The following is a 13,651-nucleotide window of genomic DNA, read 5'->3' as shown; positions in this document are numbered from 1 at the left end:
CGCGGGTGTTGTTTCCTCGCGGTGCACAGTTGCTCGTTGAGAAGCGCACTCACCGGGGCTAACCTGCCGCAGCCAATTCTTCGAAAAGTATAAATATCGCAGCTCAACTCAAAGCAAATATCGAATAGCTAATTATTCAAAACTGCTATTAGAAAATTAGAATATTTGTGCAGCGATATATTATTACCGTAGTATACTGACTCAATGCCCATCTCCAAGACATTGTCCACCCCTCTTCTAACGCAAAATATTAATTTTTTAAAAGACACGGTCACATCGTCCATTCCTACAAAAAGACTGAGGTACGCCTAAGCACTTCTTGTGAGTTGTGAATACGAAAGCTTGCACATCATTTTTGCTGTACGCATGTTGGCGCGCTGGCTGGCGCCGACTAGAGCCACTCGATATGGCAGCGTAGCTGCCAGAGTAGCGCCACGCTTTTCCTCGTGCCGCCTTTCACCGTGATTGGTCACACGCGGTACCATAGCAACGAGCTGAGCTGGCTCCGTTCCCTTAGCAACCGGGTGACTACTCGTCACGTGACCTCGCAAGAGCCGTGATGTCACCGGTAAGATGGCAGCGCCCAGAGCTGGTGGATACGAGTTTGTTCGGTGCGCGGTAGTCGTAATGTGCCGCTGCTTGCCGACGATTTCGAACTTCTTCATGCTCTCTGAAGCAGGTATAACGTGAAGATCTGAAAGAATGTGACTTTTTACCTTTTCTGTGCAAGATCGCTCTGGATACTAGCACCTGTGCGACAGCATCAGTCATATCGCCGTAGCGGTGCTCGTGTTCCTGGATGTGTTCGAGGATCGATAAGACATTTTGCATGCAATTTTCGCATACTCCTAGCCTTGTTTGAACGTTGGAATGTCTGAGAATCAATGCGAATTGTATGCGTCGCATGTTGGACCTTGGGGAAGTTGTTTCAGCCCCAGGTAACCGCGTAATCACAAACTTTTAGCGAGGAAGCTCCTACGATCTTTACGTGTCGTAATAATCAACGATCTTACGATATAGCTTTTAGGATAACATTTTCGCATTTTCTAGCTTCCTTTGAATGTTGGAATTTCTGAGAATCGAAACGAAAGGTATACGTCGTGTGTAGGGCCTAGGGGAAGTTGTTTCAGCCCTGGATCGCCGAATAATCACAGCAACTTTAAGCGAGGAAGCGCCTGCGACCTTTAACCTTCTGTACTAATCGACGATTTTACAAATTGACAGTTCTGAAGACTTTGATAAACGTCCTTTTGTTTCAATAGCTTGCATTTGATCGCAGTGTTTTTTTGTTGTTGCTTTTTTTTTTTTTTAAGTGACAAGCTGGCGTTTGCTCAAATGACGTATATGAAATGACCTGCTCTATAAGAATGCATCAACACACACTATAAAATTTATATGCTCAGAGGTGTGTTCGTCTTTGTAATGAACAAGTTACAGACAATTATTTTTTCCGAGTGTAATATTTATTTTCTGTAGCCTGGGCCCGTCTTATACTCATTAATGTCCGTGTGATATGATGCTATTGTCATGTGTGTATGGTTCTAAATACCCTCTTTGCAATACCTACAAAAGCCAAAATGAAGTCAGCCGACCCCAGCTCACTCATTTGACACGAAAACTGCGTCACTCGGGCGTATGCGCTCGTCAACAATCAATTCGCCGATGAATATTTCAATTCGCGTTCGTGGCCAATGAGTCCACATGAGTGCACTCGCGAATGACAAGTTCTATGGTGTGCTTAAAAAGCGCGGTGGAAGCTTGGGGCCATCGCACCGGTGCCCTAGCATGTCACGACCGCGTGATTCCACTGTTCGCTTTTGAGTTGAGGATTAAAGCTAAGGAAGAAGAAGTTAAAGAATCATTTCATGGCCCCTTTAACACGGGTATGCGTGCTACACCAGATAAAAATCTTGACATTTTGCATGCCGGAAAACTTCCGGACGACCACTTGGCCTGTCGGCAAGAACACCTCATATCTGGCGTCAGTCTCTTTTGATGGCGTTAACAAGCCTCTGTAGATTACCGTGCTGTCCTTCGTGGTTTAACCCCGTCGACTGTTCATTGCCCAAAACGAGGGTGATACCGTCGTCGACTTCCCTCCCTGCCAGTCGGTGAGATAATCTCATCTTGAATGAATGATTGGGTCCTGAAGAAGTATGCTGCTAAGCATACATTAACTTAACTATGGGGCAGTCAAGCAGCAGTCATGTCCCAAGGCAATCGTCCTGTCGTGGCCGGCGTAATCGGATTTTGTTCCATAGGAGCGAAGTCCGAAAGCACAAGGACGGTACGTTTGTCCCACGAAGCCGCCGCCATCCCGGCGGCGCGGAAAACCACTCGCCTTGTCCGTGCACGCTGCAAATCGTCTCATTTCACAGAAGAAACAGGCACCGCTTCTCTAGAGGCCCGTGCCGTACCGCCATGCAAAGCGTCTTTCAGGTCTTTTACCACTTTTCAATTAACGAATGGAGATATCAAGTAGATAAAGGTCGCCGCCCGGCGTCGCTAGCAGTGCGGTTACCATAGAAACCTCCCAGGCCCAAAATGGAGATCACTATAGGCGCTTCTGACGTCGTGCGTCTAGATAATTTTGCGTCGTGTCGCTACTCTGGCAGCTACGCTGCCATATAGAGTGGCTCTAGCGCCGACCTGGCACTGATGGACACGCAGCGCCATGAGGTGGCCAGTCGTTGAAACTGACGCGCAGCGTCAGCGTCAGTTTTAACGACAGGCCACTCCATGGCGCTGCGTGTCCAGCGAATGGGAGCCTGGTCGACGCACGCTAGCCAATGGGGTCGAAGCGATGAGGTGCCGTGGCCATACCGGCGAATGGGAGCTGGCTTGTCTTGGAGAAGGATTTAGGAGCCGTTTTGCGTGGTTTCAAAGCCGATGACTTCGGCTTGCTCCATGGGACAGTTAATGCTTTCGCATTAAAACCCGACCCACGGGCCATGAGATGAGCGAACATTCGTCCTCCCCAAACCCTTAGTTGGAGAACGTTTTTGGCAATAAAAATACAAAGGAGATAATAGAGGGAAGCTTTCTTTGTTCACAAATAAAAGAAAGTCCGCCTCTGCCCAGCAAATTCAACCGCAGATCACGAGGTCAGTGGAGCAACCGCCCATTCTTCCTGAACATTGTGACCATGAACCCTGAGATTGGAGAATGTTTGTGGAAAAAAAGGGACATAAAAGAGCAAACCTTTTTTTATTTAATGAATAGAAGAAATTCTTTCCGGGGTTATCCCGGAACCATGAGCCCCAAAACCAAAAGAACAATAGTGAAAAGACAAAAAATTTTCATGCCTAAGACTTTAGAAAAAAGCCCAAAACAAAAAAAACAAAAAAAAAGTGAAGAAGTTAACGGAACTAACGAAGCCATCGAACGAGTGTCCACGAATTTTGCCGCATGTCGGCGCCGGAACTTCACGAAAGCTTGCTAGACGAAGCACTCGGCATTGTAATTGATTCAAACAGCAATGCCTTGTTTGATGGCTTTGTAGAGGATGATCAGTGAATAAAGATTTGTTAGGGCACCCCGCTTGAATGTTTGTGAGACACACTTGCCTTGCTTCCTTTGGCTCAAACTGTGTGTAATGCACACCATTCTCATACACTTGCGCTGCACGGACATTGGTTGCTGCGATCTCTATACTTCTCTCGCTGATGCATAGGGAGCGAAGTGAGTGAGAAGTTTTTTGTTGCGCGGTTTTATTTTTACAGCTTTGAAGCGCAAATGGCAAACATAAGCTCGTTCAGGTTTACGGATCGTCTTTCAATTGCGGCCATCCGGGAGCATGAAGCCGCATCCACGCTTTCCATTACACGTATGTTAGAAGCGAACGGAAGTTTATGTTGCGCAACAGCGAAATGTCGTAGTGCTTCGGGCAGGAAAGCAGGAAAAATCTACTAACACTTTCTAATGGCTGGAGGAACATCTCGCGCTAATTATAAAGGTAAGTCATTGCATAACGTGGTGTACTGACTTCCACCGTTCAAAAAATGGTTTCGTGGCACCCTAAAGCTCTGGTCGCACCGCTAATACACCATACGAAGAACATCTGCGGACACTGTCCGACGCGCATTTCTCGCTCGGTCCCGTCGCACGGATCGTACAAAGACTTTCTGCAGACGCTTTGGAAGCGTACGTACGCAGGAAGCAGACGCGCTCGAGGCGCGCCCGCAGATACTCTCGTCATCGCGTCTGCAGCGAACGCAGTCTCTTGCACGACGTACGAGCAGTGGGACTGTGCGGACGGTGCGGAAACAACGGTCTCCAGACATTGTTCTGTCCGCGTTCTGCTCAGACTCCCCACAGGGAAGAGACCAGGACTTGGCAGCAGATGGTGGAGACGTTGCGCGAGGAGAAGCGGCAGCTCCAGGGGGAGGTGACGCGCCTCCGGCGGCAGCTCACGGGCACCATTGACAGTATCCTGCCGCCGGCGACTCCCGACGGGAGCCGAGCTTCGAGGCGGACACGCCGCAGTCTGGTGAGTGCTCCCGCCAGGGTGCGGGAGACGACAACTTTTCTTAGCGCAGTCGGATGCTCCACTGCACTCGCACTGTAGGAGGTGTAGCAAATTTTTGGAGCGCAACAAGAGCCTCCATGGCCTCTCGCATGGTGCGACGCGGTGGCGGCTCTTCACACGGAGCACCTTTGTCCGAAACATGCCCATAGTCAGGTAGGGCATCCCTGATGATCTCATCGTCACGCGGCTTATCGGCCACAACAACACTGTCATCAACCGCGAGGTAGTCGGCAAGTTGCACTTGGGCAGAGAGGACATTGTCGAAACGGCCGTCGTCGTCTTCAGCGATGTCTGGGGTCTCCACCGCCTGGCAAGCTTTGAACCGTACAAAGCTGCTGTGCTTCAAACAATTTGTGATACTGTTGTTCCACACATACGGCAAAATGTGTATCGCACTGAGAAGTGAAAGTGTGTATTCCTTCGCAGCCTCGATGTGCAGTAACATTCGCTCCAATATATGCTTTCTGAATGTGCTTTTCATGTACCAAATTGACCCTCGATCCATGGGCTGAAGAACAGCAGTGGTGTTCGGATGCAAAAATATGACCTGAATGCACTTCAGTACATACTAACACGTTGGAGTGGGCGCTGCAATAATTGACAAACATCAATGCCTTGAACGTCTTGGTGTGGAAGCATCGCTTGATAGTCCACGGGAGGTTGTTCAAGGTTTCTGGAACATCTCGGCTTCTTTGCCTTTCCAATCGCAGTAGGTGGCAAGCGCTCCATATCGGTCATGCTTGTGCAGACTAGAACTCTGACCCTTTCTGTACTTTTTTTTTTCGCCTTTGTGGGAGTCTCCTTTCAGTGTGTTGGTTTTTTCTGGTAGGGCTTTGTAAAACAACGCTGTCTCGTCTGTGTTTAAAATGTTGTTGGGCTCATGTACAACAAGGCGCCTGCAAAGCTTGACGTTCGTCCAGTCATCGATTACCTACATCGCTGTCGACGACACCTTTCTCTCCACACACATTTCTGAGGACCAGTTTGTGTCTGTCTTTGAAGCAAGCAAACCAGCCCTCCAATGCTTTAAACGAAAAGATCTTCATCCTCCTTGCATACTTCTCTGCTTGTGTGCAGATCAGAGGGCCATTCAAGGGCAGCTGCCCATCACGTACGCTGACGACCCCCCGCAGCAAGGCCTCTACTAGTTTCGGATGTGCCACCTTTTGCAGCCGCTTTCTTTTCGCATTGAACTTCTCTCTCTTTAAAGCCTGTAGGATCTCGGCCTCATTTTTCACGTACATGGCCGAAGTGCTTCTCAAGACGTCATACCCTTCTGTCACTTGTTGTCGAGAGATGCAGTCTTTCAAGGTCCTCAGTATTTCCACTTTTGTCGCTAAATCCTTGGCCCGGTATTCGTGCCACTGGCAGCGCCGCCATGAAAGTTGCTGCAGTTGCTGCACGTGATGACAACATGCCAGGAGCGTGCAAACCAGAGCGCCGAACGCACAGCGTTCCAGAGCAAAGTTGACATGGAGAACCAGAAGAACCACGTGTGCACCCTGGATGGATAGCGGTCATAACCTTGGGAACGGGCGCTAGTTTGTGCTATTGGCCGAAATTATCCCGATTAACCATTATGCACCCAACTGCCTCCGAATAAATAAGCGTTTGGTGCCATGGACTAATACACATGTTTGACGGGACCGGATCAGCAGTTCAAATTATCCATATTTTCGAATGGGGGGGGGGGTTGAATGACTGAGGTTTTAGTCTTAAATAATTAACTGCACCTTGCAGCATCCCTTTGCCAACAAGGCATGCACTGCATTGCAGGCGGAGCGTGACGTGCCAGACGGTGCAAGCCTCCATTCTCCCGAGGTGTCTCGCCTGAAGACGCAGAAGAGCCTCCTGGAGACCAAAGTCCGCACTTTGGAGGTGAGCAGACAATCGTCAACCGACCACACGACCGGTAATCTATCGGCCGATCCGTCGCCACCGGCAACCTGTCTGGGACGCGAATAATCATGGGTGCCTCCAATAAAAAGTTAAAACACTCCTTTCGTGTATGTCCCAAAAGTCCCATATGCAGAATGCATTAGCAATGTACAGGGTGTTTTGGCAAAGGCCTGATAAATTCCTACCGATAGGTAGTCGAAAGAAGGAAACTCTTTTCGGGAAGAAACTGCCAGCCATCGCGGACATCAGGGAATGCAAGAAACATACTAATTAGCTAAATAATTCACAGCACTTTTTTAACTTTTTAATTAGAGAAAATAAGCCTATGGTTCCATTTAGAAACTTTCTGAGCAACATCGAAAGCTCCCAAGTCTATCAGTCTCAAAGAAAACTTAAAGCTCGTATGAAGCGCTGAAGTGCACTAAGATTACCGCTCGCGCAGCAGGCACGAGGCTGGCATTGCAGAAATGTGAACGATAAGAATATCGTCTGCATGTTCACATTGCCAGCCTTGTTCCTGTTGCACGGGTGAAAACTTTAGCGCACCCCCAGCGGGAGCAGGAGCAGGTCGGCTGCATCCACAAGATGGTAAGATGGAGCAGTACGAGGTATTCCCGAAACAAACTTCACAGTATTTTTTTTATTCCAAGAATAAACTATCCCTCGTTGAACGCTCGGTTTTTGTCCAAATGTAGTGCTAGCAATCTGAACCAGACGCCAAAGTTTCAGAACTAACCGTTATCTTATTCAACGGTTATATACTAGACTTTTTCATCTTGGTAGTTGCCTGATTGGCGGATAGAGGGTGCTGATGCACTCGCTGCCCTAAGGTGGCTTCAATTCGGTTGGTTTTGGTGTCTGCGTGCACGTGGCTCGCTGAAACCGACGTGCGCCATTGCTAAGGCTGATTGATTCCTGTGCCTCCGTTAGGTCCCATGCAGGTCTTGTATCGCCGACGATGAAAATGCTCGAAACGTGTTATAAAGTCAAATGCAGAGGTTCTGAACATAGTAACGGCATGCAGTTAGGTAGTAAAGACAAACGTCGGATGACACTTTACTGAACAAGGCCAAAGATTGCTGTGAAACGTTACGAAAAACATGAACACAACGCATTCGCCAAGGTACGGAGGGGAGGGCGGAGTGATGAGTTGAAGGCACCTTACGGTGGTCGCGTCACGCAATTCCAAGATTGCAGCGCCAATGCGACGGAGGGTGTTAAGGTCTACAGGCGATTTTTTTGAAATTTTGAATGGTGAAATGGTTGCCAACAAAACCGAGAAATGCACAGAGCTGTATTGTGCTAGCTACCGGGAACGGGCCCCATTTTCTTATTGAAAGTTTTAGAAAATCGCAAAATTCGAACAAACTAATGGTTACTTTTGAGACCTTTCGCATCTTGTCTGGACCGCTACCGCTACATTTGGACGGAGACTGAGCGTTCGGTGATGCACGTTTTAGTTTTTTGGTAAAAAAACGCAATGTTTCGGGGGGGACACGCTGTAGATGCAATTTTACGGGTTGCCAATTTTATGTTTGGGGTGATGACTGGGAGGAAACTGCTGAATGGTCAGTGAAAAATCATCCGACGGTTTCACACGAACCGCTGTCACGCCGTTCGTGCATCATGCAAAAGGCATGGTGTTTGCTCCAGACATGATCACAGAATTATCTCTGATCGAAGCATGTTTGCTTTGTGCAGATGTATTCTTTGAACATGTCTCCAGACAGTTTTTGCATAATCATTGTGACAGGACCATCGTAGAAGGAAGAAACACACCCGACACAGCGTCTGTAGACTGCATTTTGGATGATGAAGGGATTGGTGGCCGAGCGGGCTAGCGCGCACAAGCTCAGAGCGCGTGGAGCAAAAGTTTGCGCCGCAAAATTGGGGGATCCTGGGCTCACTCCCCACCCCTGCCCGTTTCGCTCTGGACGAGCATCGTATAATGGCGTGCGGTCGTGTATCTCTACTGCGTGGTGCGCGTTAATGACTCCCAGGCTAGCAGTCGTACCGTACTAGCTGAATTGCTCATCTACAGCTGGGAGACGGTCGCCAGTTGAGGCAGAGTAACTTCAGGCTGTATGAACATACACACAAGCACAATATTTTCTTTGATACGTTCGCAGTGTGACTGCGGCTTACCTGCTCGTGTGTGGGCGACGGAGAACTTTTTTCGAGCAATGCCCTTCCGCGGAGCTTGTCAACTAATGCGCTGAGAAAGTGAGGGAGAGTGCGTGCAGACGTCAGAACACCAAGCTCCGATTCGAGTGCGAACATACGGTTTGCCAGCACCCTATTTGTGACCATGTCTCGGCGACTATTGAATGGCTAGCGAGAATCCATCCGACGCTTACGGTGGCTGCCGTGCATGTAAAGCTGCGATCGCACATTGGAAATATCCCGCCTAGACGCCAAATTGCACACACCCTAAGAGGTGTTGCTATTTGTTAAGTCTTTGGGAAATTATAAACACTGTACTATTCGTGTAGTGTTTCGCTTTGCTTGGGCTATTTATGCTTCCGGAATTGGATGCTTTGCGCACATGATGTGCGTGAGATTGTCGCCTCATACGTCGGCTGCTCTGGCGGTAGCGACGGTTGGAGCGCCGTCCATTTCAACTCATACTTCAATGTTTCTCAGAGTTGAGTTCAGAGGATGAGAGCTTACCATCCAATGGAGAAGCTCTGTAAAGTACCTCCACCTTTTAATCTGAAACTGGTGGAATGTTGTGGAAGCAAATGTGCCAAAATGAAACCGAATGGAAGAAGGGTGAAAACTTCTTGCCTTCAATATTTCCATTCGACGCTTCTAAACCTGAACATGTTGGAAGCACTGTACATGCTCTCGCTAGATAGTATTTAGAATAATGTGCATTGACCCTTTCTTTGTTATTTCTTCGGAAACAAAACCTGACCACCGATCAGAAACATCTTTTGAGAAAATAAACTTTCAGCCTTTCCACTCTGGTGAAGAAGGAAGGCCAGCGAAGCTGTACTATGGTGGGAATGAAGTAATGGTCGGCCGCGAGTCGGCAAGGCAGAGTGGAAAGGCTCGAAAGGTTGCCGCCATCTCTGAGCGACGGCAACAACCAGACAAGCGGCAAGCAAGTCGTCTGGTTGCTGCCGTAGCTCATAGAGGGGGTAGCTTTCCAGAGTTCTGTGTCATCAATTTGCTGACGGACACGATCCTGGGGAAACTAGCCCTTAACAGCTCCGCTGTAAAAGCTCAACCAATCAAAGGGTTAAGGAGTAATCGTTCTACCGCTTGGCGGTCGCAGGAGCGCCTCTCTCAGCAAGACCAGGTGCACTCGGAGGAGCTGACGCGAGAACATCGGGAGCTGATCGCCGAGATCGCCAGACTGCGGGAGGAGCTGGCAACGCACGAGCGGCGTCGGACGTCGACCCCCGTGCACAACGAGGTAGGCGGGGCCACCTGGAACCACTCCCTGTTGAACCCCCTGCTCAAACTCTGCCTGCTCGAGACCTCTGCCTTGCTCCTGGGGCTGCTGCTCTGCCTCCTGCACATCCTGCTTGCCCCCGAGGCGCCCGCGTCCGACCGGGAAGCCTACCTGCTCGAGTCTGTGGCGTCGGGCGCCTAATGCAGAGGTGGGGGGGGGGGGGGCATCGGTAGTTGGTGGGGCTCCGTACTATCGTTTGTGGCCACAGTTCAATATATATACGTAGGTGTGGGCACGTGGCACTGCGAACGCTGCAACGCGATCAACCGGGTAAAGTCTTATTGGCACGCACCCCAGTAGACTGTTCCAACGGCGTCGCCGTTGGCCGGACGGCACAACTGAGGAAAAAGCAAACGAAAACACAAAGCTGTCTCGTTGCCATAGCACCCGGGCGCACGCGCTTTTCGCTCGGCGCCCCTGCTCTGGCCTTGACGGATGCTGGCTAGAACATTGCGCTGGAGATTTCTCCGCCTAAAGAACACGTGCAAAGGAAAAAAACATTTTTTTTTTAAACAGCCCAGATGGAAAAAGAATACCATAAGACAAAACTTTAAACGAAAAAAAATAATTTTTAGAGCCATATTTTTGGTGCGAAACGAATTTGTAGTTGGTGCCCGCGGGAGCCCGCAGAAAAGTGGCCGCTATGTTCACGTGGTGCTTGCGCCCTTTCGGGAGCTTCATATGGCCTCTAAACGTTACTTATTAATCTTCGTTTGAAGGGTAGCAAAAAAATGAAGATTAATAAGTAACTTTTAGGGCCCAAAGGAAGCTCCTGAAAGAGCACAAGCAGCACTTGGTAGACCTGTGTGCCAGTAAGAAATTAACAGTGGCGGCACGCCGGAGTGTTCCCTTCCGGCGGCTGTGGCGGCGGCGTGACATTGTGGTTGCGGTGGCACACAGGTCTAGCATATGACCAGTGGCGGCTCCCGGGGGTGCCAACTACAAATTCGTTTCGGGCCGTAAATATACATCTCAAGAAAAAAATTTTCTTTTGCAAATTTATTTTATGGCATGCTTTTCCTGTATAGGCAGTCTTTAATTATATTTTTTATTTATCAGCACAATTTTTTTTTAGAATTAGCATGCAGATATGCTTTTAATGATGATTTAAAATCTGGAATTATATTTCACACATCTCCTCCAGGACAAAAGTTGTGACAAAATATTAAATTCCAATTAGGTCATTTTTGTGGAGTTTTTCTCATTAAAAAATATTTTTTTTACAATGTGCAGTTAGTTGCAAGGGTCCACCATACATCCTAGAGCTAATAGAATCTATGACACCAGTTTTTTACCATAAATAAATAGCAGACCGGAAAGCAAACATAATCAGCTTATAATTAGTCAACGTTTTGGCTAATTATTTTTAATCTGTTGACTCTATAAAACAAACGAAAGCTTTAGGATGCAGTTTAGTTGTTGCTGAGAAAAACAACATCAAGTTCACTGGTATTCATTTATGCAAACATTATAAAAATGTCCGTAAGGCATGGACACCTTATAGAAAGGACAAAGCTGAGAAAATAGCATTTGAAGTTTTATGGTAAAACTTTTACTACTGAATTTATAAAAAAAAAAAAAGAAAGCTTTAGGATGCGATGCAGTTATTGCTCAGCACAAAATGAAGTTTTCTAGGAATCGTTTATGCCAGTGTATTTAGAACATCAGCTGAACAACTGCAATTGAAGAGGCAAGTGCAGAAAATTATGTTTGAGTTTTACGGCTGCGAGTGTAGGTTCAGTTGAGTCCTGGGCAATAGCCCTGAATCCTTTCAAACTTTCGCCTCTCTGCCATCATCATTTTCACCTTCCCGCTCTCTGTGCGAGCCTTGTCAGCCTTGCGGAGCCTCTGCTTGTCCTTCTCGAGGTTCCTGCGTGTCGGACAGCTCTCAGTGCTGTGGCCGAGCTGCTCTGCTACCACCTTACTGGTCTTCATCAGTAAGTAGCGCTGAAGACGGACACTGCTTCAGCGACAGCCCTTTCCATAGCCAGCAGAGAGTCACGTATGCTCTTCGAGTTTCGGCCTCAGATCACTGAGTGTAGGCTCTCAATGGCGTTCTGTGTCATTCCATCATGGCAGCACTCCAGGAGGGCCTGTTCACCCAGCTTCTGAAAGACCTAAATGCGTACCCATAGTAGATTGTGATTTTTTTTTATCTTTTCCCGTATCAGCGTTCCTTTTCCTCCAAAAGACTCTCCTTGTGCCTTCTTCTCTACCAAGGTGCAAAGAGCTGCCCCCATCCGCTTGTGCACATGGTTCAGGCAGTCCTTCTTAATTTCGAGGCAGTCATAAATGCCCTCCTGCGTCAAAGCACGGAAGGTGTGGCCATCTCCATCAGAAAGAATGGTCATGTAATGCAGCTCATTCTTTTCCAGAAACCTCTTCGACAGGATCGGGGCTTTTTCGGCTTCCATCCGTCCAGTGTTGCAGTCGACATTCTCGAGGCACCTGTGGTTCAAAACCATAACCATCGTCATCTGGGTCAGGTGCCTCCTGGCAGCCACGGTAGTACTTGGAAGGGACAATGTCCACGTTTGTCCTCTCCAGGTCCACGTTTCCAACAAGGTTGAGAAAGTTTTGGTACAGGACCTTCGCCACCTGCACACTCGCTGCTTCTGTGGCTTTTACTGCTGCCTGGCAAGCTTGCACTGTGGTGTCCCCTGGAGATGTTGTGGTGAGACCCCCAATGGGAGAGGTTCAGGGTGGCAAAGAAGTCTGCGATGGATGTCTCTCTCTTTCCTATGCTCTAGATCCTCTTCATTGCTCTCAAGTTGATTTCAAAAAGCGTGATCTTGGATTCTTTGGCGACTTGTGGCGACGAAAAGTGGAGCTTGGTGAAATCGCAGCTTGAGTATGGAAGCACTAGCTTTACTGCTAGACCGTACCGCCTCTCGTCGCACTTTGAAAGTTCAGCAGTGGCCGTCCTGCACTTGCCGCATGTTGTGGACGCAAAGAGTTTCTGCAGCACTTTTGTGTCCGCGATGAAATAATCTTTGCAGCAATCGTCGTCTTCGCTCGCCAAGCTGACATAAGAGATGCTCAAACTTTTGCCAAGTTGCCGACTTCTCCACCTACGAAGATTTTTCGTCCTCTGCAGATATTTTGCGTTTATCTCTGCGATCGGCGCTCAAGCCTGGTCTGGCCACATCCGCCAGCGTTGGAGTGCCTCACAGTTCCGCTGAGATGCCTTACGGTGTCACTGAAGTTGTTAGTGCAGACACGTTCACAAGCAGTAAAACGACTATTGGCGCTACAGAAGTTGACAGTTTCGTTTTCAACGATGCAGTGCACTTTTTATCCAAGCACCTCTAAGTTTACTGTGCACTTTCTATGTGCTCACTTTTAAACGTCGTTCTCTCGCCATCAAAATGAGCGAAATGAATCGGAACACTGACGTGAAGCTGGTAAGCACACAAAAATGAAAAGCTAAAAACAAAAGCGAGACGGAGACCGAAATATTTACACAAAAGATGAGAAGAAAGTCAGGGGCATGAAAAACTCTATAGAGCACAAAGCAAATGTGAGCAATATCAAAATAGGAACTGGAGAAGAGCAATGGCGTCTCGAACAGCGTAGCGGACTAAAGCAGACGACATGGAGCAGGCGAGAGAGCAGGCCGGGCAGATCGGGAGAAAAGGTGCGTGCCAAGCACAATCGGAGAGCGGTGCTTCGGAGGAGCGCGCACTTCAAACAGTCGGCGTCTCTCGAGCTCCGCTCGCGCTCTTTTGCAAAGCATCTACGACGCTGCTGCCTTGATGCCGATG

At 48.5% G+C, this 13,651-nt stretch overlaps 1 protein-coding gene across 1 annotated transcript in view; it reads left to right on the top strand.

Moving 5' to 3' along the window:
* LOC8029650 (rootletin) overlaps positions 1 to 13,651 on the top strand; it is an 83,113-nt gene that overhangs the window by 66,614 nt on the left and 2,848 nt on the right. The window contains exons 27-29 of the mRNA XM_029995331.2: positions 4,307 to 4,489; positions 6,305 to 6,406; positions 9,708 to 9,848. Coding sequence (XP_029851191.2) covers positions 4,307 to 4,489; positions 6,305 to 6,406; positions 9,708 to 9,848 — 426 coding nt within the window. The remainder of the gene's footprint in view (positions 1 to 4,306; positions 4,490 to 6,304; positions 6,407 to 9,707; positions 9,849 to 13,651) is intronic.

The sequence above is a fragment of the Ixodes scapularis genome, unplaced genomic scaffold, assembly GCF_016920785.2.
Source record: "Ixodes scapularis isolate PalLabHiFi unplaced genomic scaffold, ASM1692078v2 PGA_scaffold8__174_contigs__length_109621045, whole genome shotgun sequence".
NCBI lineage: Eukaryota > Metazoa > Arthropoda > Arachnida > Ixodida > Ixodidae > Ixodes > Ixodes scapularis.
Note: the sequence above shows the minus strand (reverse complement) of the source record. Positions and strands in the feature narration are given on the sequence as shown.